Source organism: Amblyomma americanum, chromosome 11, assembly GCF_052857255.1.
Source record: "Amblyomma americanum isolate KBUSLIRL-KWMA chromosome 11, ASM5285725v1, whole genome shotgun sequence".
NCBI classification, from domain to species: domain Eukaryota; kingdom Metazoa; phylum Arthropoda; class Arachnida; order Ixodida; family Ixodidae; genus Amblyomma; species Amblyomma americanum.
Window position 1 is genome coordinate 20,790,353 of NC_135507.1, and position 26,604 is coordinate 20,816,956.

A 26,604-nucleotide genomic window follows, 5' to 3' on the forward strand; every position below is an offset into this window, starting at 1 on the left:
CAAATGTGGCATGAAAAACCTGCAGTATCACATATAATGGCTGCTTTGTCGTTATAAAGCAATATAACAATAGAGCTAGCCTGCGTCAAGATCCAAAATTATAATGAGTGAAGGAAAAACGATTATATTGCAGTTTTTTTTTTTTTTTCACACTGCTGCTGAAGTCGAAACAGCATGACGGAAAAATTTGGTTAAAAATTATTTAGCGCTAGTAGACAAATATCACGTAGTGATTCATGTATAGTCATGCTTATGACCTAGAATTAGGTGTATATATTTTCTAGCTGCCTTTGAAAAATAATTGGATGCTTTCTGGTACTTCAGCTAAGTTCATGCGCATTCACATTGCAGTATGCGCACAAAAACGTACAGGTCAAAATTATAAGAAGGAAAGGGTGAATTTGTGGAGAAAAATATAGTCAGCCAAGACATTTTCAAAGAAAAACAGAAGGAAAGAAAAAATAACTAAGAGAAAAGCATAGGCTAGGTGGCGCAAGCTGCCTTCTAATACAAACAGCAATGCCTTAATCATTCATCAAAGCCTCTTATATACTTACATGCATCCACAATAAATAAGTAGAAGAAAAGCACCATGGCGGACGAAAGCGTTGAAGATGCGCCTGTGCACAAGCGAAACATCTCACAGATCAAGAACAAGCAAAGAAGGCTCGAGGAGTATTTGAAGCTCAAGCGAGCCAAGCAAAAGGCAAGCACTGCGCTCAATTCCTTTCACTTTGGCTTTCGTCGTAAGCCCAGTCACGACTGCTTAATACACGTGGCTAGCCTGCCGCGTTTGAATTAACTCCGTTTGGATGTCATTCGACGGCTACTTTCTGGCATTGTCAGCAGGGTGCACCATTCAGATAACATAGCCTTATGTGACCTACGCTATTCACGAAGCGGAATAAGGTTTTCATACGACATTAAGCAGAGAATGTGTCAATCTCATGAGTCCCGATTCGGGCACCATCGCTGGCAGCAAACGTGTGCTTACGTGAACACTGCTCGGTTATTTGCGTTCCCCGTGCTGTGGCACACGTGTTATTATCGCTTGATATGCTGAGCCTAACAACAGTCGTGGCCGTAAAGCAGTAAAGCAAACTCAGGCCGTGGGAAGTCGTGGCGCCTTTCCAACTCAGTGACGTGTTAACGCATGGGTCTGGTTACTAGACGTCATGAGCGTCATCTTGTATGTCGCGTTTGTCGCGCAGTTTTTTTTCTTTTGATTTACGTGTACAGTTATAAATATCCTAAACATTGCAGCTCAAGCGCCAAGCCCAGCGTAAACGTCGCAAGGAGGCCGAAGCCCTTGGCGAAGATGTAAGTGCATCGTTTCTTGTTTTGTAATGTAACTGCTGTGATGTCGGCGGTTATGGCATCACACACTTTCTTCGGCTGTGCTGTGCAGGCACCCCCAAAGCAAGTGCCGCGTACGATTGAAAACACCAGGGAACCAGATGACACCATGGTTCAACCAGATGACGAGGAGGTAAGCTTGTTCACCGGTGTGCTGTGTGGAAGACCTTGTGCGGCCTTTGCTGTTTGCGAGGCGAACACTGACACCTGCGACTTTCGCCCTCTTCTGCAGGTTCAGCTCGACGAAGCAATGGACGAAATGGCTGCCTATTTCAGAAAGGAGTACACACCTAAGCTGCTCATCACCACAAGTGACAATCCACACACGGTGAGTTTGTGGAGGATTCTTCAAGATCTGGTGAATCTGTTTCGTCAGTCACAGTTATTGCATGTGGGCACGAAATTTGTTCGGTGTCCAGTTCGGTCACTGTTGAAATGTATTATGCTGTAAATGGCTGGTGCTTATGTTTGGGACCCTTGCCGGCAAGCTGTAAATCCATGTCAAGTTAGACATGTGAAATGAATTCAGAAAATACTGTTTAATATTGAAGTGTCTCCATTTTATGGTGGATCTTGCAAAGCTCTGATGAGTGTGTTTTGTTTGTGTGCGTTTTGCAAGAACAGTTCTTTTAAAGGACTTAAAATGTGCTTATTTGTTTACATAATCAGTCAAAAGAAGTATTATTTACAATCTGAAACAGTGCCAGATAACACATGAGGGCCTGAGAGAAATTGCATAGTTAATCGCCTTGAAGAATGGAAATTTTTTTCTGTGTATTCGTGACATGTTTCTAAAAATATCAAAATTTTAAAACATCTCCCCTCCCACAGCATAATCGTACATAACTAAAAGGCTGAGCACTTTAACTACTTACTGTGTTATTTTACATGTTTAGGGAGTCTGAATTTCGTAGTGGGTTTGAATAGCAATGTCCTTCCCACTTCATTTTATTGTCTACCAAGTCAGAAAAATGTACACGAGAAAAGTTAGACTGAAAATGGGAGAAAAAGATCAATCACTTCCAGTGCCTCTGCACTGCAAACATATTTGGCGCTGCAATTGCGTTTTGTGCTAACTTCGTTTGGCTTTTGTCCTGATTTAAGACAGCATCCTGAATCTTGAAGTCAAATCCTGTTTGTGTGATTCTGGTACCTGCTAACTATAGTTGCGCTCAAAGAAGAATTTAGTACCTACTCAGGGTTTATGTTCAACATGCCATGTATTTCTTTGGTGCATTGCATGCTTGAGGTAAGTTTATATTTTGGAATGAGGCTTTAGGACACTAATGGAAGAACTTAAAATAAAAAATGTGAAAATTTTCAGTGTTTGTGTACTAATATATCCCAGTGTTTGAGTCAGAAATATCCTGTTCGTGGCCAGTCTTTGTTACAAGATCCTCTCACATCTGTTGCAGCGCACCATCAGGTTCTGCCGTGAACTCAAGCAGAGCATACCCAACGCAGAGTTCCGGTGGCGGAACCGCTCGCGGGTCAAAAAGACAGTCGAGCAGGCTATTGAACGCGGGTATTCAGACATCGCAGTCATAAATGAAGATCGCAGACACCCAAGTGAGTTGAGTGGCTCATGATCCTGTGAAATCTTTGAAAACTTAGACAAAACTTTAGCCTTATTGTGTCCAGTGGCAGAAATTTTGAATATTCTGGGATTTTTATAGAGTAAGTGAAATGTTGCCCAGGTGTTCAGTTGCTAACAGTATTTCTGTAAGTGTGACGAATACAATTTCTGAGGTGCAGCTCTGTTGTTCATGTCTTTCTCCAAAGAAAAGAAAAATACTGGCTTAATTTATTGATGCTCTCTCATAATTTGCTTTTAGATTTTCTAAGCCTAGAGGTTAATTTTTCGGGCTGTGTTCGGTTGGCAGGGCAGTTCATCAGAGTATACTAATGTGCTTGGTGTTCTTCAGTCGTTTGTACTGATATTCATGGGAGGCGAAGTGGTAGCTTACTTATAGAAAGGTTACCATTTCATCCCTGGAGTGTGCACATATTGTAAAAGCATCATGTGGTGCAGCTTGAAGTGTCCCAGTAGCATTGATATCTCATGGCAAAGGGAGATTTTCTACCTATAATTAGCTTGTGGGCCAAGGGTGTGCATATGAGGGACTTTTAGGAACTTCCAGAATTTTCTATGATGGACTTGATTTTTCAGATTCTTTGTCACTTGGGTTTTTCTCGGGCAGTGTGTAAATGCAAAACCTTCATGAAAGGAAACTGAAGGGATATCTCACCGCAAATGAGAGCCTACGCTAGACTAATTAGTAGCTTTTCTGCCAGCATTTTTTTTCTTTCTGTAAAGGAGACTGCATTGCTGAGGAAATTGCAAAGTCTGCGATGTCCTCCGCCATGGAGTGCAGGAGGCATTGCATTATTGTTGTGATGTCTTCCTTAGAGCTTTTTCAGTGAGTCTGAGAAAATTAACAAAAAAAAAACCTACTTGACCTGCCAATCAAGTGACTGTTTACTGTGAAGCCCACTTTACCACCCGTCATGCTTTGTAGGCATTTCCTCAAGCCGTTGCGGCTTCGCTGTTCACAAACAGCATGAACAACTCTAAAGTTTGTGCTTGGCCTGCACTTTTGAAGTCTCTGAACTGTAGGGTTTTATGTAGGCCACCGTCACGGCATGCAGAGCAAGCCATTTACCATTCTCATATCTCAACAGCACTCACTACGCCGCTTTCCTATTTTGACGGTACTTTATGCATCACAATAGCATTTCGCACAGCAGGCTTGCGGCAATCATGGCTGGCAAAAAAAATCTCTCAGCCAGGCGCAGTTACTGGAATTGTTGGAGGGCGTCACTACAGTCTTGCTTTTAGGTTATTCTGGTTTTTCCAAGCTCTATCCTCAGTGAAATTAGATTTTTTAAATCTTAGGACACTAATCTCTCAATTTATACGGACTTAGTACTTTAATCTTAATGTCCCTTTAGCCGGTGTTTTGACCCCTTCTATATGAAGGAAGAGAAGTAAGTAAGAAGTCTGATAAGATTGTTTGAGATTTGTGCATGTTCTCTAAGCTAGTGCCTTAATGGCGTAGCTGTACTTCATGTCCCTAGCTGCATGCTGTTCTCTGGAATGTGTTGCCATTATATAATGCTCAGCACTCTGGATTATTGTATCATGTTGGTAGTCAAGGACCTTTTTCTGCCGTGGGCTCTGGACATGGACCATTTGGCACTACATCCTTTCATGAGAAACCAGCTGTGCCCTACTGCAGGTGTTGCCAAAATATTGTGGAGCGTGCTTCGGATTTTGAAAATTTCTCACGCGTTACATAGAGAAAATATGGTGGTTTCTTGGGTTCATATGTGAGTACACCAGTGGTATGTGTTAACGTCTGTATAAATTTCCAATTTTTCCTAGGTAAAGGCGAAGAGGAGTTCGATCGCGAAAACATGCTCCGTATTATTCTGGCCAGAACTGTGGATGCATGTACAGCCTTTCTCAAAAGTAAAGGGGCCAAGGGAGGAGCATCTAGGCTGTGCAGTGAGGACAAGAGTTCCGGTCAGCCTGAAGAGATTTGGAACCCTGACAGTCCAGCTGCACACCATGGCTCAGAAGGAAACCTCATGGTCTCTTTACTTTTGACAAAGACTGTATTTTGCGGCAGTGTTCATATGTTGTAGGAGGTTAGTAGGCCGGCTGTGCACTTTTCCATCAGCTTGACTCTGGCTGGGCTCACTTCTTGACTTCCAGATGGACTTCTGTTGACACACCTGCCAGATGGACCCACTGCCTACTTCAGGATCAGCAGCGTGAGATTCTGCAAAGACATAAAGGTCAGTGGAAATGTGATGGGGAGGGCCGACTTACATTCGAGTCGACTTACAATCATGTAAATACTGTACATGGACATGGTTACCGAAGGTAACCTGTTACCTTTTAGAAATACCTGCTCAACATTACCGTATAAATGTGTGTAAGGGCCGCACTTTTTTTTCCAGATTTGAGGGCCAGTTTTCGGGGTGCAGACCGTACACGCAATTTGCAAAGAAAAAACTTTTTTCGAAAGTAAAAACTCACCATTCAGGAAATCAGCGGCATTTATTCTATTCCGACTCCGAGCTAGTGCTGTGCTCCGGTGCACGCTCATCCCACAAGAAGTCGCGCAGCACGTCCGCTGTCAATGCGTAGCCGTTGTTCCGCGCTTCCATCACTTAGCAGAGCAGCTCTTCTTCCAGTTCGGGAAACTTCCATGGCTTGCCTGGGAAAGCGTGCTTTTTGCAGCTTGTTTTCCTCAATGCATCCTTTTGGTTGCGCTGTCATCGGACGCACTTCTCGGCCTCGTCGAATTTTCTGCGCGCCGCACGCTTGCCGTGTTCGACAGCAAACTCCCAGCCGTGTAGCTATTAAGGTGCTTGCCTATCATGCTGAAACTGCTAAAGCTACAATGCTTGGTGGCAGCACGAGAAAGCCACAACTACAGTGAACCACAACTCCCGTGCCTTCGACAGCCACAAAATGCTGGAGCTGGTGATACTGCTGCCGTTGTGGATAGCGTGAGCTGGCGGAAGCCGGCAGCGGTCCAAAAAGTTGACGATGATGACTATGAGTCGCAGCATCTGGCACCATCCGTGGGCGGCTCCTGGAAGCTCCTGTGCGCATGTGTTGCCTCCACGATGAAGCGCGCCATTGCTCGCAGCCGAAGCTGATCTTGGCGGCCACGGCGCGTGTATTTCGAAGGCTACTTCCACTGGGTCCTGTTTGAAGTTTGGGTGCGACCCTTGCATGGATATTATTTTTTCTAATATTTCCTTCTGGAAAACAGGGTGCGGCCCTTGCAGGCGTTTATACGGTATATATGTTGTGTTCGTTGGACAGTTGCTTGCGATGTGTGCATTCGTTGTCTTGCATCAGATGACTTAAGTTGTGATCCTTCAGTGGTCGTCTTTTCACTCGGCGGGGTTGCGCATTGGTGCAGGGTCGTGCTGCATACAGCGTGCACCGTCCCGAGGTGATCCTGAACAACTTCAACACCCGGCTGGGCCACTCGGTGGCACGCATGCTGGCGTCGCTGTTCCACTATGACCCCCAGTTCCAGGGACGGCGGGTCGTTACCTTCCACAATCAGCGGGATTACATCTTCTTTCGGCACCACAGGTCAGTTTCTCTGGGCAACGAGTGGTATTAGTCTGTGGATGAGGTGCTGATTCTTGCGGTATATAGTAAAACCTCAGTAATTCAAAGACTGTTAATTCGAAATCCCATATAATTAGAATAATTTCTGCAGTCCCTTAGTTTCTAATGTGAATTCTGACGTGGGGTAATTCAAACCAGCGGCCAATCTGATTGATTCCATTTATTGATCCTGATTTTGCCAAAAATCCTGTGAAGCGGTGACCCTTAGGAACTGCAAGACAATGCCACAGAGCGATGCTGGTGCTTGGGGTAGATGAAGCACCGCAGCCTCAGTACTCCTAGCACAAATAGGGTTTGCGTACTGCCAAAGCATGCTCCTGCAGAGGAGAAGACTGGCTGCACTCCAACGCAACAAGGGATGCTGGTTTTAGTGTCACTTGCTGTTGCTGCTTCGTCAAGGGAGTGTCTAGCAGAGCTAGCATTGAAGCACCCCCACCGCCAGCAGTATTAGTGTGTTTCCCATGGCGCAACCGTTCTTGCTTCGTGCATGCAGTGGGTCGACCACGTGCACTACTCTGGTCTACGCCATTTCTTCGTGTTGTGTGCCATGGTTAGGAGTTAGGTTGTCATATTTTCTGATTATTTTATTGCAGAGTTCATCCAATAAATGTAGCACAAACCTGCGATTAATTTTTTTTTCACCTGGTGTGCTTGGCCAATTCGAAGACCCGTTCAATTCGAGTATTTTTCGCGGCTCCAGTGATTGCGAATTAACGAGGTTTCACTGTATATCATTTAGGAGAGCAGCAAGAAAGGACTGGGCAGTAGTGACTGAGTGGTTATGGATGTGGTCATACTCCTTTGGTGTTACATGTTTTGTTTTTTTGTACCACTGAATTCACATGCAGGTCATTGCTGTAAGGGGGCGTAATACAGGAAAAAGGCAAACCATGAATATACACACGTGCATGAGACAAAAAGGTCTAAATTATACAGTTACTGAGATGAATGACTCGGAACTGTGGCAGGGTGAACAAGCAAGCAAAAATGGCAGCAGGAGAATGTCGCATGTTTATGCATTTATTTACATATACCTTCCTGGCTTCAAGATATACAATGTGTAAAGGGGGTCCTCAAATGCAAAAGTTTGTGTCAAGTAGGTTAGAAATCAAAAGCTTAATGGTAAGTACAGCAAAACAGACCAGGAACTAATGAGCTCAGGTTATGAGATATCGCAGTTTACAAGAAGTGATATGAACTTTGCATCTTGGCACAAAATAGGAGAAATGCACAAAGTATCATACAAATGCAAGAAAAAACATTTCAAGTCCTACTATGTTAGTTGCATATGAATGTACTGTTGATTTCATTTATGTAGAAATACCAAAGTATGAAACTAAAGCATAAATGATCATGAATTTGGAGAGTCGCATGTTTTTATTGTGCATTTAGGTAGCACGCCAAAGTTATTCGTGACATATCACTGCAATTGTGGTTTAGTTTTTGCATTGTTGAAAGCTGTGCTCTGTATTAACTTGGCAGACAAAGGAGCGCCATAGTTGCCCTTCTGCAAGGATGTATGAACTGAGGGAGGGCAAATTCCAGCCTGAATACAGTAGTGCATGTGCCATCTACAGTGCATGGCATAGGTACATTGGCATAGCAAAACAAAATGTGCTGCTTAGGTAATGACAGTATGCGAGAAGCAGTGGTACATCAATGTAAAGCATCGTATGGTGACTAATTTGCCCCAATAAATTATCTATTCAGTCATCCTCTAATTTTTTTCCAATATTGTATGTATATTTAGGGCCCTTCATTTTTAGGGGGTTTTTTTTCCGGAATTTGCGGGGTAAAACTCGGACTAAGATGTTAGTACCAATTTGGGTACAGATCGGTTTGTTGAACAAAAATATGTCTAAATCGGGTTTTTTCAGGTGCTTTTTTTGCAGCAAAAGAAAATTTGCTCTGAGCACTTGTTTTTATGTGGGACTCAAAATGTCCCATTCTTTTGCTCAATATCTCAGAACCAACATGGAAATTACAGGTTCAGCAGAAAAAAAAATGTCCACCAAATTCAAATTTTTCTTCTCTACTACATTTATTTCGTTGTGTAAACTGTCAATCCCCTATGCAGCACTTCGCATTGCGTGCAAGACCTGGCTGCCTTGTTTTTAAACAAGCGAGAGCCTTGTAGCAGAACTTTGTTAGTATGGATAGCATTTGATACCTGACGCCAAATATATGCCTGGTCAGTACCCATGTTTTGTCTTCTCACCTCTGAAAGTTACTTGTTGAAGCTATCCTCAAGTTAAGTCGCAGCATGAATAACGGGTGTTAAAGAGGAACTCCGGCGCTTTTTGTACCTCCACGCTTTTTACCAAAATTTTCACAGTAAGTTCACCGTAGTTTTCTGGTCATTTGTTCCAAATTTCACAACGAGGCGACATCCTGTTTCAGCACAAATGAATTCTCAAATTCTCCACTTCATGCCCTCAGTCGGGGAGATTTCTATGGGCAACCTTGCATGTGTGATGTTACAGGTTGGCACGCTCGCTAATATTCGCTGTGCGTGTGCTGAAGGCAAACTTTTGCGCTTGTTTTTAGTCACTTCAGACAAATAATGACCCATTCTGTCTATTACAGTCGTCAGTTTAGTCGGTCGACGCACCGATATGTTGTGGGACAGTATCCGTGACGTCGTAGGTTGGTATGTCGTGACATCATAGTTTGGCCAAAACCCAGTTTTGGTTTCCTGGTTTCTGTGGTTGTAAAATACGTCTACTCAGTGTTTTCAAAAAACAGTTTTTGCACCGGAGAGAGGGTACTTTAAAGAATGTGATGTGATTATTAATTCAAAATGTTCAAAAAACCGCCGGAATTTCCCCTTAAGATAGGCTTAATATCACCAATCGAGCGAACACTCCTCTGGAATATGCAGAGAATATCCGCTAATTTTCATGCAATGTCTTCATCTTTGTATAGGAAAACGTACGTTCTTTTGCCCTTTCATATATATGTATACCTTAACGCGCCCCTTATTCCCTCTCCCTTGCGCATACTCTAGAATGGGCATTTTTGGGGGAAAATTGGATTTAACCCGTTTTTTTTTTGTGTTCGGGGTGCAGCGGCTAAAATCCAGTTTGGCCCCCAAATGAAGGGTTCTATGTATATTGCTGCCTGTGGCACAGTTGAACAGGAAAGGGGCGTTTGCATAAAATGCAGAGGCAAAGAAGCTTTGTCTGCATTACCTTGAACATTCATTAAGGTATGACTGTTTTTTTGTACTTTCATTGAAAGCTTTGCCATCTGAAAACAATTTAGGCCTTGCGAGGAACAGTCAGACGTCTTCGATATGCATTATTCATAATGGTCTCTTTGGTGGGCGGTGGTATAAATTATTTATGCTTCCAAACCTTCGCTTGCGATTTAGCTGCCGCGGTGGCAGAGTGGTTACGGTGCTCGGCTGCTGGCCCAAAAGACGTGGGTTCGATCCCGGCCGCGGCGGTCAAATTTCGATGGAGGCGAAATTCTAGAGGCCTGTGTACTGTGCGATGTCAGTGCACGTTAAAGACCCCCAGGTGGTTGAAATTTCCGGAGCCCTTCACTACGGAGTCTCTCATAGCCTGAGTCGCTTTGGGACGTTAAACCCCCATAAACCAAGCCAAACTTGCGATTTAATTTACAATTGTTGCCATTGGTGGAGTGCAGCCTGGTGTACAAAATTGTCTGCTGCTTCCGCCTGCTGCTGCAGGTACGAGTTCCGCAATGCGGAGAAGGTGAGCATCCAGGAGATTGGGCCCCGGTTCACGCTACGCCTCAAGAGCCTCCAGAAGGGCACCTTCGACTCCAAGTTTGGTGAATACGAGTGGGTGCTGAAGGTGAGCCACCTCCCCGTCACGCGTGCTACACCGTGTCACTGGAGTAGTGGATTTCGTTTGAGAGAAGCGATTTACCCATTCGCATCCTCTCGAGCTTAGTCATACGGCTACAATGGGAAACTACACAGCTTTCTCTGAATCTTCACGATCAAAACTTGAACCACTTGCTCGGTTTGATTGCAACTTGCAGGGCTGGTTTGTATCACTGTTGGGACTATCCTTGCAAATTTCATTACAAAGCACGTTATGCAACATTTATGACAAGGGTGAATACGCTTGCTTAGGAGAGCAATTGTTCGGAAAGAAGGGTAATTTTCCCAATTATTTGTATTATGTGGTCTTAGGAATGTCCAGGGCACGCAACTGTGAATTTATTTTGCTTAGTATCGCTATAGTATTGTAAAAAAAATTGGTTTTTCATTTCCACCAATTTTTTTTAAACTCGTTTAATATGAAAAAAAAAAATAGACAAACCAAGTGCACTGTTGTGTTCCTCGCAAAAGTTCATTCCTGAAAGCCTGCTACAATACTGATAATATCAAGTAATGTTGGAACGATAGTTTTCCAAAGCTGACAGATTAGTGAAAACACACTAAATGAGAAAAATACAAGATTGAAAATCACCCCACTTTATTTTCAGTGCTGCAGAGTTCAAGAAGGAAAGCCCCCCCACCCCCACCCCCTCTCCCTTAGCAGAATGAAACTTGGCAGAGAATTCCCAGTAGTGGTATAAAACAGCCCTACAAGTTTCAGTGAAATCGAGCAAGCGGTTCAGAAGTTCACTTTTTAGATAAGAGTAGACAGCTGGGCTAGTTGGTTATTTGCATTATTATGGAACATGGTACCAGCGCAAGAGACCGGCGTTCATGTTGTCTTCTCCCCTTGTCCTTGTCTCTTGCACTGGTACCATGTTCCATAATAATCACTCTTTAGAGTAGTGTTGCCTACCCCTTATGTCAAGTTTTCCAAAGCTTGTTGCAGTGTCAGCCGTACAGGAGTCATACGAGATCACAACCATGTTAAAGTGGAGATGCCTTTTTTGCATCGTGTGATAGGAGCAGAGTTGGCAACATTTTCCGTCATTTAAAAGCCCTTTCAGAATGCACCGAGTGCCGAGATTGTTGTGCAGCTGGCATTTTCGGTGGGGACGGACCATGTTTGCTCCATGCCTTTAAAGTCCATCATCTCAGGAGATGTTCGTTGCCTCCACGATGATAAGTGCTGGTCAGCCATTAGCTTTCTCTATAGTGTACTGGATTCAGGCTGACTAACGTTGCTTGTTGGTGCTTTGCGCAGAGGCACGAGATGGAGACCAGCCGCAGACGGTTCTTCCTGTGAAGCGAAGCAGCGAGAGCACAGGTGTCATCATCATCAGCGTTGTCGTCACTTGCCTCAACCCGGGGTCATGTTCCAAGTCGCTGAGGGAGTTGGTCTCCTTCGGCAGACAGTAGCAGTCTAGCTGATTGGCTACAGAGCATCCAATGGCACCTTGTATTAGATCAGACTGTCACAAAAAGGAACTTTTGTGACCCTCTGCATGGAGTAAAATACGAAGGAGCACAAACTACCCATTTGCACAAGCATGCAACTGGGTAATGCAGGCAAAGAGATAATCGGACAAGGTGGTAAGGTGCGTTATTGCAGGTTTAAACAGCACGAAAGATGAGGACAAGGAAACCCAACACAGGCACTGTAACACTAAAGCGCATGTGTTGGTCTTTCCTTGTCCTCATCTCTCGCACAGTTTAAATCTGAAATTAGACTTGGTAACATCACGCAGAAAGCAATTGCACATGGAAACTGAGAAGTGCAGGCTTTATGTAGTGTGCAAAATTATCCATCATAGAAAATATTAGCATCACTACAAATATGTGACAGGTACATGGAGGCAGTAGTCATTTTGGCCACCATGGCTCTAATCTATCTTTGGCACTGCCATAGAGTTTCTGGTGCTGTGCATTGATTTATTATAGAAATGTACAGCGCAAATACAGACAGGGACACAAGCAAGAATGACATGGAACACACGAGCGCTCGTGTGTTCCATGTCATTCTTGCTTGTGTCCCTGTCTGTATTTGCGCTGTACATTTCCATTATGAATCACCAACATGCCCAGTCTGCCACCTTTGTGCATTGATGTCCCATGGCTGAAAGCAGATTGACCTGGAATGCAGCCCAGGCTTCACCATATGGAGGAAAGAAAAAAAATATTTTGGAGGATCACTTCTTGTCAGTCTTTATTTTAAAATGCAATGGACAGTGACAAACACAGACCAAACAACTGCTTCCAGTGAAATGGCCCACAAACCACCATGTGGCATACAGAGCTGTGCTTCCTTAACTGTATAAACCTCCCCATAAGCAGCATCCAACACATAAGACACCCAAACACACCATATGTAACACCTGGAATGTTCCACGGCAGTTTATCACTGGCGCACCTTACTCAAGTTTGTTGGTGCTTATTGGAACAGCTCAAAAGGAATAAAGCACACAAGCAGAGGACGCACTCAGTTGGTGCTTGTCTAAGGGCCAGCACTTTTTGTGTTTTTTCTGCTTGTATGTAATGCACTTCTTTTGTGCTGGCCCTTCCGGCTTCATCCAAAAGAGCACTGCACAACAAGTGGCTCTCTTCCAACGATGGCCATGAGCAGCTGATTGTGATTGTCACGAAGGTGGTTTAATGTCTTGCCGCTTGCCCACAAGCTCTTTTGGCTAGGCCTTACTTCCGCTTGGAGTCGTCTGCAGGTGCCAGGAAGCGCTTCCGCTGCTTCAGCAGGTGGCCAAAGAGCTGGGGAAAGACTGAAAAGACCAAAAGGGGAAAAGAAAATTTTAAAAAGTTTAATTCATGCAATTTAAACACAGAATTGCACATAGTCGGGACTATTGGAATCAACTTGCTCTTCTGTACAGTGCACGTCGCAATTCCTACAAGCATCAACTAAAAATGTTAAAATACACAGGTAATAACCAGACACGAAGAAACAATTTGTGGTCGTCTTCAAAGAGTGATCATCGCATTTGACATGCTAAACGTGCAATCATTTAATCTCCCTCAGTTCGAATCTTCTCGCATTGCTGTCCACACTTGAACCATCCCGTATGCATTTCATCTGACACTGACAGTTTGCAAGTCAACCCTGCCTAGAAGTTAGCACAAATATCCATTGCCTTTTCCTAGAGGTGATAAATATACGATGGCCGATTTAGAATGGTAGGCCAAATGTGAATTCGGTGCGCTAGCACTTCGGTTTTCGTTAATGACTCAGTTTTCAAGGTCACCCAGGCTTCAGAGCAGGTGCTCCAAGCGATGGGCCTTGTACGGCTCGGGTTGCTCTTCCCAAGCGATCAATCATTAATTTAACTGCCACAGTGGGCAGTTTGCTCACTATCCGGTGGGGAGATTAGGATGACTCCACAAGGTCACGTGACCTAGATGGCTCCCTTGGGTAACCGGTGGAGCCAGACAGATACTGGTGAAATCGGTGAGTGGGGGCCATAGTACTAGCAAACTAATAAGACAGGCTGTTTGCAAATGATCAAAGGAAGCTGACTGTAGCTAAGCCTAAGATGTTTTGGGCGTTGGCCAGTTTTGCACTAAAATCTACATGCCATTTTGTTTCAAAGTTTTTTGTCTATACCTTTCAATGCATTGTAAGCAGCCATTAATTACTACCGGCCTGCTTTAACTGGACACAACATGGAGACTGTGAGCAGCCTTCACAAAAAACACCTAGCCTCTGACAGCTTAAATGGAAGGCCAGTAAGGCTAGCAGCTCTGAAAGAGTAGACAGATGCTTTAAGCTTGTTCATCTGTTAGTCAGTTTGTCACGCTATAAAACTTGAGAACAGCATTATAACAAAAGTAAGGCCCCACAGGTGAACATGTATATAAGCAGAAACTTGCAGCTGTGTATCATAGTTCTTCAGAAGAAACCAGTGCTAGGCTGCATGTGTTCTTTTAGCTAACAAAACATGCCCATATAGCCAAGCTCTTGATCAACTAATACCCCTGTCACACGGGACGTTGAATGTCATTCGCAGCGAATGACATTCACAACGAATGTCATTGCCTGCTGGCGTTCCCGTTCTACACGGGTACACAAAACGGCATTTGCAAATGATGGCGATGTCCATCGGCTAACTGCTATGACAGCAGAACGTTACAAATCATGTTATTCATACACATATTTTATGTTTATTGCTAGTATCACACTGTTACACATTAATAGACTCTTTAAAAATTTTTTGCAACGCCTTGCGGCAGCAATAGTCAACAAGCAATCCACTGAAATATCCAAAGCAAGACAGGCTCAAAGCCGCTCACGATCCCTCCCGTACATGCCGCCCGCCCTTCCTCCCGCTGTCGGCACTCTGCAGGGCTGCGAAATTGGTGCCGAATTCTTGACAGTCGCTGATGAGCAACAGTGCAAGCGAACATTGCTTGTTCACACGCCTTCTGCTGGGCTGGCGAAGCTGCAGAGTTGTTTTCCATTGCGAGCACTGAAGGCAAATGGAGTGACGACCAAGCTACTCAGGCAAGATGGAGGACGGTTTGTAAACAAACGCAGCCGTCTCTACCGTAACTGGCGGCGACTGGGAACAAGAGTGTAGTTGCGCAAATCGCTTCAAATACCTTATTTTACATCAAAAAATGATTCAAAAGTTCATTGCAGCAATTAAAATAGTGTTCTTTGAATACGTTTTGTTCTCACTAATCAGTTTTGTAATTTTTCGCCAAGCCGCTGTCGTCGAGATTACACAGGTCGCGCTTGCATGAGTTCGGGAAACTCATTCAATGGGCGAATGTCGTTAGCTGTGAATGTCATTGACTGTGCCCGTGTAGCAGCGAAAAAAACGCCATTCAAACGTAATGTCATTCGCTGCGAATGACATTCAACGTCCCGTGTGACAGGGGTATAAGCAACAAAAGTTGTTCATTCACATCCGTAACGCCTGCTTTCCTAATGAAAGTATGGGTTCAATGGTTTGTCACATGGGGTTCACACATCTGTGTCGCCAACTGTACTCCTGTGTCCCTGCCCTTAATTAAAACTTCTCTGCACGTGCACAGCTCAACAGCATGAACTCACATGGCACATAGGACGCAATGACCAGGATGACGAAAGTGTGGTAGTCGAAGGAGAAGTTCAGCCAGTTGGGCAGTGGGAATGTAAACAGCCCGCGCTGGCGGATGTACGGCAGGGCGGCCACCATTGACACAATCTCCCCCTGTAGGGCAAAAGGAGGGCACAGGTGGCCTATGGTCATGAAGGGCAGATTCGCGCTGCGTTTGCACCACCACAGCTTGCGTGTCTAACACTGACAGACAACTGAGCCAACAAGAATGTAATGCAGAATTTATTGCACTACTTGTGGCCAATACTAAAGTTGTGTAGAACGTACTCTTGCAATTAACATTCTGGCGAAGCCTCTGATGTTAATGTAGCATTGATTCCTTACACACACTTGTTTTCCTGAAAATTTAGCATTTTTACCTGAGGTATCAATACACAAAAAGATTAAGGCAAATTCTAAAAAGCTCTCGATGGTATGCAAATTGAGACTGGTAGTGTATTTGCGTGCTACAAATGAGTTGCACAAAGCTACACTGTTCTGTCTCGGCAAATAACAGAAGCATGTAACATTTTATTTCCCCAAGGAAACCTAACAGACCAGACAGTGATGTCCTGGTCGACAGCCTCTTGCTTTTACCAAAAAAATATTTGCCTCTACATAAAAAACATGACGCCTGAGCAAAATCTTCCGTGCAAACTGAAAAAAAGTAATAAATTGGGCGAGGCTTCCTGTTACGAAAATGTATGATGCACACAGCTCTGGACATGCTTACCGACACGCCTGTTGGGTACAGCACCAGGAAGAAGGAGTACCTGCGGGTTCGCACAGATGGACAGTGCAGGCAAAAATGAGCGTCAAGAACAGTATCAGCATTTTGCTGGAATTCGCTGCCACCACTGTAGCCCACATGTACAAAAAAGCCTTTTTGCAGTGCTTGGAGCTCACTGGCTTGTTACGAAGAAATCCCATTCCCATAATGCCTTGCAGTCATTTTCCTGCACATAGGCAGTGTAGATTAGTGGGACCACAAAGTTGGCGTTGCATGCTACCTGTTATTTAATCCAAAATTACTGGTTTAAAAAATAAACGTTTTCTGCACAGACAGTAATTACAGTTTGCCCTGTTCAAAAAAACCAATGAAAGCAATAAGCTGTGCTAGGCTGAAGCGAATGCTTCTGTATGGAATGCTGGAAGCATTCCCGTAAGCGGATCTCTAGGAGGAACGCTATGAAGAAATGCTGGAAGTAAGGGAATGCTTCCAACATTTTTTTTTTCTGCACAAAAAATTGGCAAACCACAAATGAAGGCCCCCGAATTCTTACTCCATTTTATAATGCCTAGAAGTACCAGCATTGCAACATCATGCTTCCAGCAAACCGGACAAAAAGGTGAATCAACCAACCATAGAAAAAAAACATTCCCCACCGAACACACGAACATTTGTTACAACGCTTATCAACAGATGGCGTCGGCATAACACGCTGCTTTGAAGCCCAGTTTGTCATCCTTCACATTCATATTGGCCTCGCCATCAAGGAAGAGCACGAATTACCCAGAGCTTGTACCTGGCTTGCACTTCTGAAGTTGCTGCACCTAATGGCTTCACACAGGTTAAAGGGACTATGCAAAGAATTCAAAGTCGCTTGTAAATGTTTTCTATGTTTAGAAATGATGCTAATGAGCATTCACACCAAGCATAAGTCTTCGGAACTGAGCCGGCAATTTATTATAAATTAAAAAAAAAAACGTGTTTTTTAAAATTCACAGGCCGATTGGTGTGCTCGTAGTGACCGATTTTGGAACTAAAATCGTGGAAGAAAGACGTCACTGTACCATGACGTCGCCAGGCCACCACACACTGTCATTCGCTGGAGCCACGGCAGCCACGACATTACGGGCGCACTTCCGGTAGCCGTGAAAATCTTCTGCTCGTGCCGCCGCGCGGGCCAGGGCATTGCCTTCGCGCATATGGTTTCAATTTTCCTCTGCCGCCTCATTCTGTCGGGAGTTCCGGAGCCACTCGCACAGCTCTTCGTGGGCACGCATAGGGCTCGATGCCCATCACGGCCGTAAGAGCTAGCAGTCGCACCTCGAGGTCCGGGTTTATTACTGCTAACTACAACAGACGACAAGCAGAGAAACCCGACACGCGCCGCAATCCAGGAAGGCGATGAGAGACCGGAGAGATGCCGCCACGCCGCCGACGCTGCTGCTGGGGGGCTAGGAGCGACAACCGGAAGTTGCAAAGCGAACGTCATCTGATGACGTATTCAAAGGCGGGGCCCAGTCCCAGACCTGTTTTCTTATTTTTGTCTGGTGCCCCGCGTGTACGAGTTGAGGGGGGAGAGGAGGAGCGTAATTTTTAATCGTCTATATCTTCGTTGTTATTGATGCTAGCTTAAAAATCCTAACGTTGGGGTGACGAGTGATGAAATGCCTATCTCTCGTCTGCTTTATGTAATCTCAATTAATTTATTGCATAGTCCCTTTAACTGTGCAGCGTGCGTAGCACGCCACGTGTCACATTCTCTGATTTCGAAAGCACTCACCATGCAGCTATTTCAGTTTAGCTTCCTGTACCCACCAAAATAATGCTACACGGGAAAGCAATGATCCAATCATGGCCAATGAAGGATCTGTGTGACCGGGCGCCGTTACCAGAATTCTCAAGGAGTGTGGCTAGTCTTTTCTTGGTAAAACTAACACACTGAATCTTGGGACACTGATCTCTCAATAAAGCTGAACTTAGTATTCCGTTTCATTGCCCTTTTAATGAAGTAACCTCGATCAACAAAACGCATCGAGCCACACAAATTGCATGGGTCACCGAGATGACGGCAAACACCGAACGCTTTCTGATATTCAAAATTCCGCAAGTGTGCTTTCCCACATAACTATGTTGCTAAACACAAGATGGCCGACTCTATAAAAGAAAATGCGTGGGCTACAGGACAAGCGCTAAGGGTGTGGATAGAATGTAAGAAACGTAATTCTGGAAGAATCAAACAAAAAAAAAACGTCCTCCTTTCTTTGGTTGAGCTAAAAACGCATGGTCAACCATCTTGTATTGGGCAACATTGTTAGGCAGGAAAACACGCGGAATTTGGCATATCCCCTTTTATTACACATATCCTTTTAAAGCAAGTTCAACTGTATCTCAAGTAGTTTCATACATTGTCCATTTGTACAACAAATGAAAACCGAGTTTTAACGTTTGTAAATGAACAGTTTTTAGCAACTAATATGTCCAAGACCTTTCATACATTAGCACATAATCCCAACCACAGACTGACCTTGTTTGATTTATATGCACTAACATACTGCCTAATTGTTATATTCATTCATTTTGGTACCTGATTGATGAGTGTTCAACGGAAACATTGACGTAAAAGCATTGACGTATCTACAGCACCTGAACTCGTTTCAAGAAAGCATACAATTCACTATGGAAGAAGAGAACAATGGGCACCTCCGTTTCCTCGATGTCCTCATCAAGTGAACAGTAAACAGCATCACGACGAGCGTGTACAGGAAGCTCACCCACACAGGGAGGTACCTGAATTTTCTTTCTGTGCACCCAACAGGGCAGAAACGCTCAGTTGCTGTGGTGTTTTACAATCGGGCGTTCAAGCTTTGTTCAAGCCCATGCAAAAGAACTCGTGAAGTCCGCCATATAAGAAAGGAGCTGTCAATAAACAGACACCAGTGTCAAGTACTACAGTGACAAGAACGACGCGCTGCGGCCCCTCCAGCCAAAAAGAAAACGCATGCAGCCATCCCATATGCCCCTAGTGTCAACAAGACATTGTGCCGTATATTAGCCGACTACGACATCTAAGTTGCCCATGTCCCATCCAGCAAGCTAAGAAACCATCTGGTACGGGTAAAGGACCCGCTTGAAAAGACAAGCTGCCCTGGGATCGTTAATAAAATCCCCTGCAAATGATGTGCAGGCTATATAGGCAAAACAGGGGACTTCAAGAGACGTTTCAAAGAACACCACCATGACGTCGGGAACGAAAAAGTAACTTCTCTAATGCTCTCACTGAACACTACCAAAACACGGGCAACTTGATTGACTGGGATGCCGTGCGCATACTTGAAAAGGAAAAATCTTTATCTACTTGCCTGCTCAAGGAACCCCTTCACATACAAATGACAAGCCAAGCGTTTAACAGAACACGGGGCAATCTACCCGAGATATACGTCCGCAGGGTACGTAACGCTTTTTCTACATAAGCAGCAACCCATCTCATTTTTATCATGTTGTGAACAAGGCACCCGTAGTGGTGAAAAAACGTCAATGCTTTTACATTTTTTGTTGTACTTTGGCAAGTGTTTGTTTCTTGATATGATAGTGTTATCTCATTGATGCACAGAGCTATTATGTTGCAGAACTGATTGCCTTAAGCCAGTGCTCAAAACGTGCAAGCCCTTCGGTGGGCAAGGTTCAGGGTAGGGCAGCTTCACTGCAGAGCGAGAGCTTTGGTAAATACAGTAATATTTTTGAGTAGCTGGATCCATGGATTCCACTCTGAGAACAACAAAAACAGAATCTACGCTCACCTGCACCAGGCCAGCAGATAGGGGCATGAGTTGTACAGGCTGGTCCCGTAGAATGCATATCTGGTGATCTCGGCCAGGCACCAGGCAACCAGCAGCATCACAATGCCATACTGGTCCTGGGACTGCACATGGTGGCAAGGCACATCAGCCAGGTTTACCACATCACAAGCAAATGCATCAAAACAAAGACAGTGCTTTCACTGAAAATCAAGCTTTTCTATACTGGAAGAGGTCAAAAAATTAAAAACAAATGTCGCCACCACTGATAATTTTTGCAACGGATTTTTGCTGATACGTAGATTGTTGTAATTCAAGCTATTGAAGAAGGCTGTAGTGAGTTAAAACTATGTACCAACATTTACATTGCCTTTTTTTTGTGCGTCACAAAGACCTATACATCAACTACACGTCACAGCCATCGTTCGGTTGATGAAACCGAAACAGCATGAAAGAAGAAATTCAATTATATTATTTAGCGATCATAGGCAAAAACCACTCTTTCTCAGAATATAAAAAAAAAAATGTGGCAGGGTTCTAACATAGCTAAACCGAGTAGATGTGCGAAACCATGTGTTTAGCCTGGTTGTCTCGTCATTTTGCTTTGCTGGGTTGCCGGCACACCTGGAGACAATATTAGTTTGATAGCAGTATTACTTGATTAAGACGACAATGTGCAATGCACAGCGCGAATGTGTGTTGCAGTTTAACATGAGGCATGATAAAGTGCAACATAGCATAGTGCTCTCTTGTAGTGGCCAGCGAAGCTAATCTGTTTGCGCCGCCACGGGTTCGAATCCCAGTCGTAGCATGGATTCGTAGCATTTCTGCATGGGCTCTTGTTATGCCAGGCTTGGCCAAGGTCACCCTCAAGGTGAAGCTTCACATAATAAACTCGGTGCACCGGTTAGACATCATGAAGTAGTGCTTCCACACTAAAAGCCGCATACAGCTCACAGTAAGGTTACAATGAATATTTACTTTTTAATTACACAAATAATTTCAAAATGTTAGCAATGTGAGACTTTTTTTTTCTGCAGAGTAGTAGTTTGATTTAGGACCATGTACAGCTGGAGAGCAGTCTTTTTCCCTCAACACAGATGCCACACATCACAGGGAAGCAGGAAAAACTAGAAGCGTGCACACACCTCAGGCACGGGCACAAGAATGCCCCAGACGACCATGAGCCGCGACAGAATCTGGATGAGTGTCAGGAAGGCATTGCTGGACACCAGGCCAACCACACAATGGACCACCTGTGCCGGAAGAGGACAATGCACAATGGGCTTTAGGCTGTTCTTCACGTGCAATTAATAAGAAGGACAAGCCAGAGTATCTCTTGTGCCAGTTTCTTCTTTTTTCTTCATTTGATACCTTTAAATAATAAGTGTGGCAATATGGCAGTAGCAATTATAGCGCATGAATAAAAAATGTGCAGTGTACAGTCCGCTGTACTCAAATGAAAGCTGCAGCAAGTGTGCAATGGCGTGGTCAGCTACTGCTTTGACTTGCACACCAGATATACAACTGCTTTTGTTGAATTAAGTCAGTTCAATTCAATGTGGCATCAGTTCCTGGATTCGTGTTCCAATTTGTTTGAAATGATTGCGCACAAAAACTGATGCACAGAATTCAGCGGACAAGAGTGCCTCAATGGGAGTCATGCCTTGTTACGATGTCAAATTACCAGCGCCTGTCAAATTACAGACATCTTCATGGAATATATTATAATCCTCACTGCATTTAAACCACCTCAAATCCCAGCAGGAAATGACCACCTGACCTCTGCAGTGCACTGCACACAGACTAGGTTGAGGTCAACAGAAGACGTCACCCACGCCACTAATATATCGCGGGTTGCACTACATACAGTTGAAATGGGAAAGAAAATGTCTTCCAAACAGTTTATACAAACATACAAGGGTGCAGTTCTTGAAACCATGAACTTTTTTTTATAGCCACAACCTTCTTTTATTGGCCTTACCATAACAGCGGCACAAAAAAGTGAGAAGAGCACAGTTTTGCAAAAAACCATGCCCGTGACACGTAGCAGGGTTGCCCACCTCGAGAAGTGCCAATGTCTGGAAGATTTCAGTGGTGCATGACACCTCGGTCCAGAGACCCTTGAGGGTCTTCTTGTGGAGCAGGTACTGGAGTGTGCAGAACAGGATGTAGCCCCACCTGCCAGGTGCAAGGACACATTCAACATTCTCTCTCCAAAGGGGACACCTGAGGATGCGCAGCACTTTCCACAATGAAACATCACTCTACATTAAGTCAGTCAGCTAGATGAAGTTCAGAGCGTGTCCCATACCTTCGGTGCAAACATATGCTACACGACTTTTTCACGGAGTCTAGATGCCCTGCTCCACTGATTTCTGGCCACCACACATAGTCTGACAGTTGGTTATTTATAAAGCCTGAATCAATGAAAAGAAAATCAATAATGGGCACACAACTAGACACCTGGAAGACTGCATTGTACTTGCAGTGTCATGTGCAGCTCCACACAGAAGTAAATGGAACGCGCTGCCTTACTGTAAGTGAATTCACATGTTGCCCAGCAAAACTATGGAACTACGGACACAAGGGAGGACATGACTTGCAAGAAGTGGTCTAGAGTGGATACCAGCAGAGGGAAAATGCGTCAAATGCAGTGATGAGCTCAGGAAATTCGATGCATTAACGCTTCTGCAGCTGACAAAAAAGCAAGAATAACGGCAGTTGTTGGGAGAGGCTTTTGCACAGTGATGGACACAATTCGGTACACGATAATGATGGTGTTGCTGCTCAATGCATGTGTGGTAGCTGGGTGCACTGTTTTTGCTTCTGTCCTCGCCTGCACACTTGACCATGAGAAAATGAGATGAGCTTTCGCAGTTTGAACTATATTTCCGCCTAAGCTAGCAATCCTGTACTGAGGTTTTACTGAGGGTACACAATCGGCTCTTGACAATCCAAAATCGAAGAGGTCTGAGAATTTTTTTATATTGTATGGAGTTCACATTAAGGTGAGCCTTTTTAGTACACTGATGCTGATGTGACCATTGCATCAGTTTGACTAAGCGAGATTCCACCGTAAAAATGAAAAGTGCATCAAGAGTGTTGACAGTTGGTGTGCAAGTGCAGTTCAAAATGTGTGCATAAGGGTCCTTTTTATTTCATCATAATGTGTACTGTAGACAAATAGAAAAATGTGCCACTGCAAGCCTGAATGAAATAATGAACTCTCTCATGAGTTCTTACATATGCATGTCTGCTCCCTGCAGTAAATGCTATCACTTCCAAATTCAAAGCAACTGACGGAGTATTTACTGACGAGTCCACAAGAGCAGTGATGACAACGTATCACTAGGCAGCTTGTATGCCAGCCTGTTACCAATCATTCTTTTGGATAAAATTAGTGTTTCCTTGATAAACTTCGAATGTCACCTCCGCTGCGGTTTACAGCACCGAGCAAGTCCTGGAAAATCTCAAAAGAGCTACTACTGGGGCTAGTTGGAAATACATCCTTGAGGGTATCGGTGAGCACTAGCAAAATACGGAAAGGGACGAACACACAGGATGAAGCGCTTCGCTCGTCCCTTTCCGTATTTTGCTAGTGCTCACCAATAGCATCAAGGGTGGAAAATCTCGCGTGTAAGGCTTTCTTTCTAATCTGTGCAGTTAGTGAGCTTTGGTATCATTCGTTGTTTCTTTTTCGCCCATTATTGGCCTTGGCCTGCGTCCTTAAATGCCCGTATCCACTTCAGGGCAGTTTTCCAGTTTAGCTGCCCCAACATAATGTTATAAGCCGTTCCAACGTCGTCAGACGTTTGCTTCCCTCGTTAAGCGGTAGCAAGAGAGGAATTGGAGCAAACTGTTGACATAATCCAACTATCACTATGCATTTCCCTGAGGTACCGAGTATGCTTGGTGTGGCCGCGATCCGAACTAGCGATCAAATCTCAATGAAGGTTCCCTCCAATATCACCCTCGAAGACCGACGATGGCGATGGAGATAACACCCAGAACTTATCTTCCTCGCAAAGCTGACGCTATCTCCAAGGCAACGCCCGAAGGGACGCGATTAAGCTGATCGGAGTAGCGACACGACAGAAAAGCAAGCAAAGAAGGGCAGCGGCCACTCCCGGCAACCATGAAACCAACGAAACTTCCAGGAAAGTACGACGCCCAGCGCGTACACCACAATGTTAGGGCATGCGGAGAACACCGAGCCACGCGAGGTCGCAGTGCTTGGAGTAAGTAGTACAATTATGAGCGCATTCGCTTTTTTTCCTCCTAGGAGGAGCACGAAAAGTGTACGCCAGGTGAGGAGGTTCAGCATGGCGTCCGTGGGAATTTCACGCCGAGCAAGGTCGCTACGCGGCCGCTGTTTTCAACTCTCTCAAGTTTCGAGAACTGGAGAGCCAAAGAATTAGGAAAAGCCCTGTCCTTACACCGCTTCGAATCGGGCGACGGAGTGCCTCACGCGATAGAAAATAGAATTTTGAAGAACATACTAAACAAAAAAGAATCCGATCTTTAGAGTAAAGCGTCGACCGCAACAGGTGACAGCGGACATCAAAACTTACTAGAATATTCTCGGCGTTGTGCAGAAAAGACCCGGGTACTCAAAATCCTGATATCCGTTCGCGGCAAGTCTACCATATTAGTAAGAGCGATAAACATCGATCGGCCGTGCATCAAGAGTCTGAGCACACAGATTACAGTAGGGAGCTCGGAAGCGAGGCGCTTTCGTACGGGGAAGGAAAAGCTCTTATCGCGAATCGCAGACTTTTGCCTTCCTCAAGGTGTTTTTCGCAGGCGTAGTTCGTAGTCGTAAGGAATAGCCCAGAAACGCCAGTTTAACCCAGGTCACGCCATCGGCAAATGCCACAAAAGTCACGCCAACAAACGCGATCGCACCACTGCGTAAAGTCGCGCTCGTTGCATTAGACCCCGAGTTTTTTGGACACGACGGGCGCCTCAGTTTGAAGGGTATAAGTGACAATCAACCTCCCTCGACATGCACTAAAGCTGACGTCTCGATCGCTCTTAGAAGTAGGAAATCAAGTGAAAGCTCACCCTGCACACTGGAAGAAGTTGTACGCTGCCAAGTACAACTTTCCGGCTTCACCAGGCCCACGCTTGGGCTTTGCAGCAGCGCTTTGCGTCGCCGGTCGAGACATTTGCGTGGACGCAATCAAGCGTTAGACCACTGATGAAGTTGCTAAGCAAAAATACGCCGAATGGTAGTGGTTTAACTTGGCGCTCAGCTTCGAAGCACCCAGCTGCCCGGCGCTACTCAAGTCGCCTCTCTGGCTTGGCTTGGCATGCGGTCGACTCGGGCGTCCTCTAAACAAAGTGAGGGAAAAACGGCAACAAACCGACGTCACGTAACGCCTTCGTTACCTTCGTTCAAGACGAACCGGTTTCTATTTGCCTTCGTTTTACGCAAGGAAGGTCGCAGAGCTTCTCCGGTCCGAACAAGAAACTGGTTTTGGAACACCCTAATGAGCAGAGCACGGCCTCACAGAGCCACGCGCCATTTTGTGCCCGCTCGCTCACCACCGTTAAATTTAGCCACCCTACCACCGTGGTAGGTGGCCCACTCTAACCGTGGTAATCCGAAGGAAACTTCAAACGCCTGCACTCCGCGGTGAAAAGTTCTGACGGGCTAAATATACCTCGTTCGTACAAGTGTACAGTGCAAGATTGGGATTTATTGTCAGAAATGTTTTAGCGGAGTTCAAAGAGTTCACACTGCGAGCAGCTTGCTACACGCGTTTTTGGATACGGGAAAAAAAAATGAAAATTGGTTTTTAGGGAAAGGAAATGGTGCAGTATCTGTCTCACATCTCGGCGGACACCTGAACGCGCCGTAAGGGAAGGGATAAAGGAGGGACTGAAAGAAGACAGGAAGAAAGAGGTGCCGTAGTGGATGACTCCGGAATAATAGACAGTTTTAGTTTCACGTACGTAGAGGCTTCACGTACGTAGAGCTCTTACGGGTGACCAGTGCGCATGCGCAGAACGCAAAGGGTATGCGCGAGTCTCACGTGCGTACGTGAGATTCGGATTTTTACGTTGCGGTCTTGGCGTTGCTTGCGTACCTGGCGTTGACAAACATGGCGGCGCCCTGCCCCCCGCTTCACAGCGATAACAGCTTCGTCGCTAATCCCTCTTGCCCCGCCGCAGTGGCTCAGTGGTTAGGGCGCTCGACTACTGATCCGGAGTTCCCGGGTTCGAACCCGACCGCGGCGGCTGCGTTTTTATGGAGGAAAACGCTAAGGCGCCCGTGTGCTGTGCGATGTCAGTGCACGTTAAAGATCCCCAGGTGGTCGAAATTATTCCGGAGCCCTCCACTACGGCACCTATTTCTCTTTCTTCTTTCACTACCTCCTTCATCCCTTCCCTTACGGCGCGGTTCAGGTGTCCAACGATATATGAGACAGATACTGCGCCATTTCCTTTGCCCCCCCCAAAAAAAAAACAATTATAAAAACCAATTATAATCCCTCGAGGCGATATCGTGTTCTAAACTGTTGTATTCGCCTTCAATTTTCCCATTCTTACCCTCGCATAAGGCTTCAAGCGACAAATATCTTTTGTTTTTCAGACAGAAGGGCGATTGTTCAGCT

General features: G+C 45.0%; 2 protein-coding genes across 3 annotated transcripts; one reads left to right on the forward strand and one right to left on the reverse strand.

Moving 5' to 3' along the window:
• The first annotated feature begins 571 nt into the window (after positions 1-571).
• Positions 572-12,562, forward strand: LOC144111141 (ribosome production factor 1). 2 transcript variants are annotated; one of them, XM_077644295.1, is made up of 9 exons: positions 572-706; positions 1,264-1,320; positions 1,409-1,489; positions 1,589-1,684; positions 2,772-2,925; positions 5,075-5,157; positions 6,300-6,478; positions 10,212-10,338; positions 11,635-12,562. In XM_077644295.1, the coding sequence occupies exons 1-9, from the start codon at positions 593-595 to the stop codon at positions 11,674-11,676; spliced, it is 933 nt and encodes a 310-aa protein (XP_077500421.1). In that variant the 5' UTR covers positions 572-592; the 3' UTR covers positions 11,677-12,562. The 2 variants fall into 2 exon arrangements, with proteins under 2 accessions (XP_077500421.1, XP_077500420.1); XM_077644294.1 differs by having other exon boundaries at positions 1,409-1,684; positions 11,635-11,826.
• A 335-nt stretch (positions 12,563-12,897) lies between these two features.
• Hacd1 (3-hydroxyacyl-CoA dehydratase 1) lies at positions 12,898-25,291 on the reverse strand. The gene is made up of 7 exons (XM_077644296.1): positions 25,049-25,291; positions 22,045-22,162; positions 21,130-21,237; positions 19,985-20,106; positions 16,191-16,230; positions 15,433-15,571; positions 12,898-13,141 (listed from the first exon to the last, which is right to left on the reverse strand). The coding sequence occupies exons 1-7, from the start codon at positions 25,150-25,152 to the stop codon at positions 13,062-13,064; spliced, it is 711 nt and encodes a 236-aa protein (XP_077500422.1). The 5' UTR covers positions 25,153-25,291; the 3' UTR covers positions 12,898-13,061.
• Between the last annotated feature and the right edge of the window lie 1,313 nt (positions 25,292-26,604).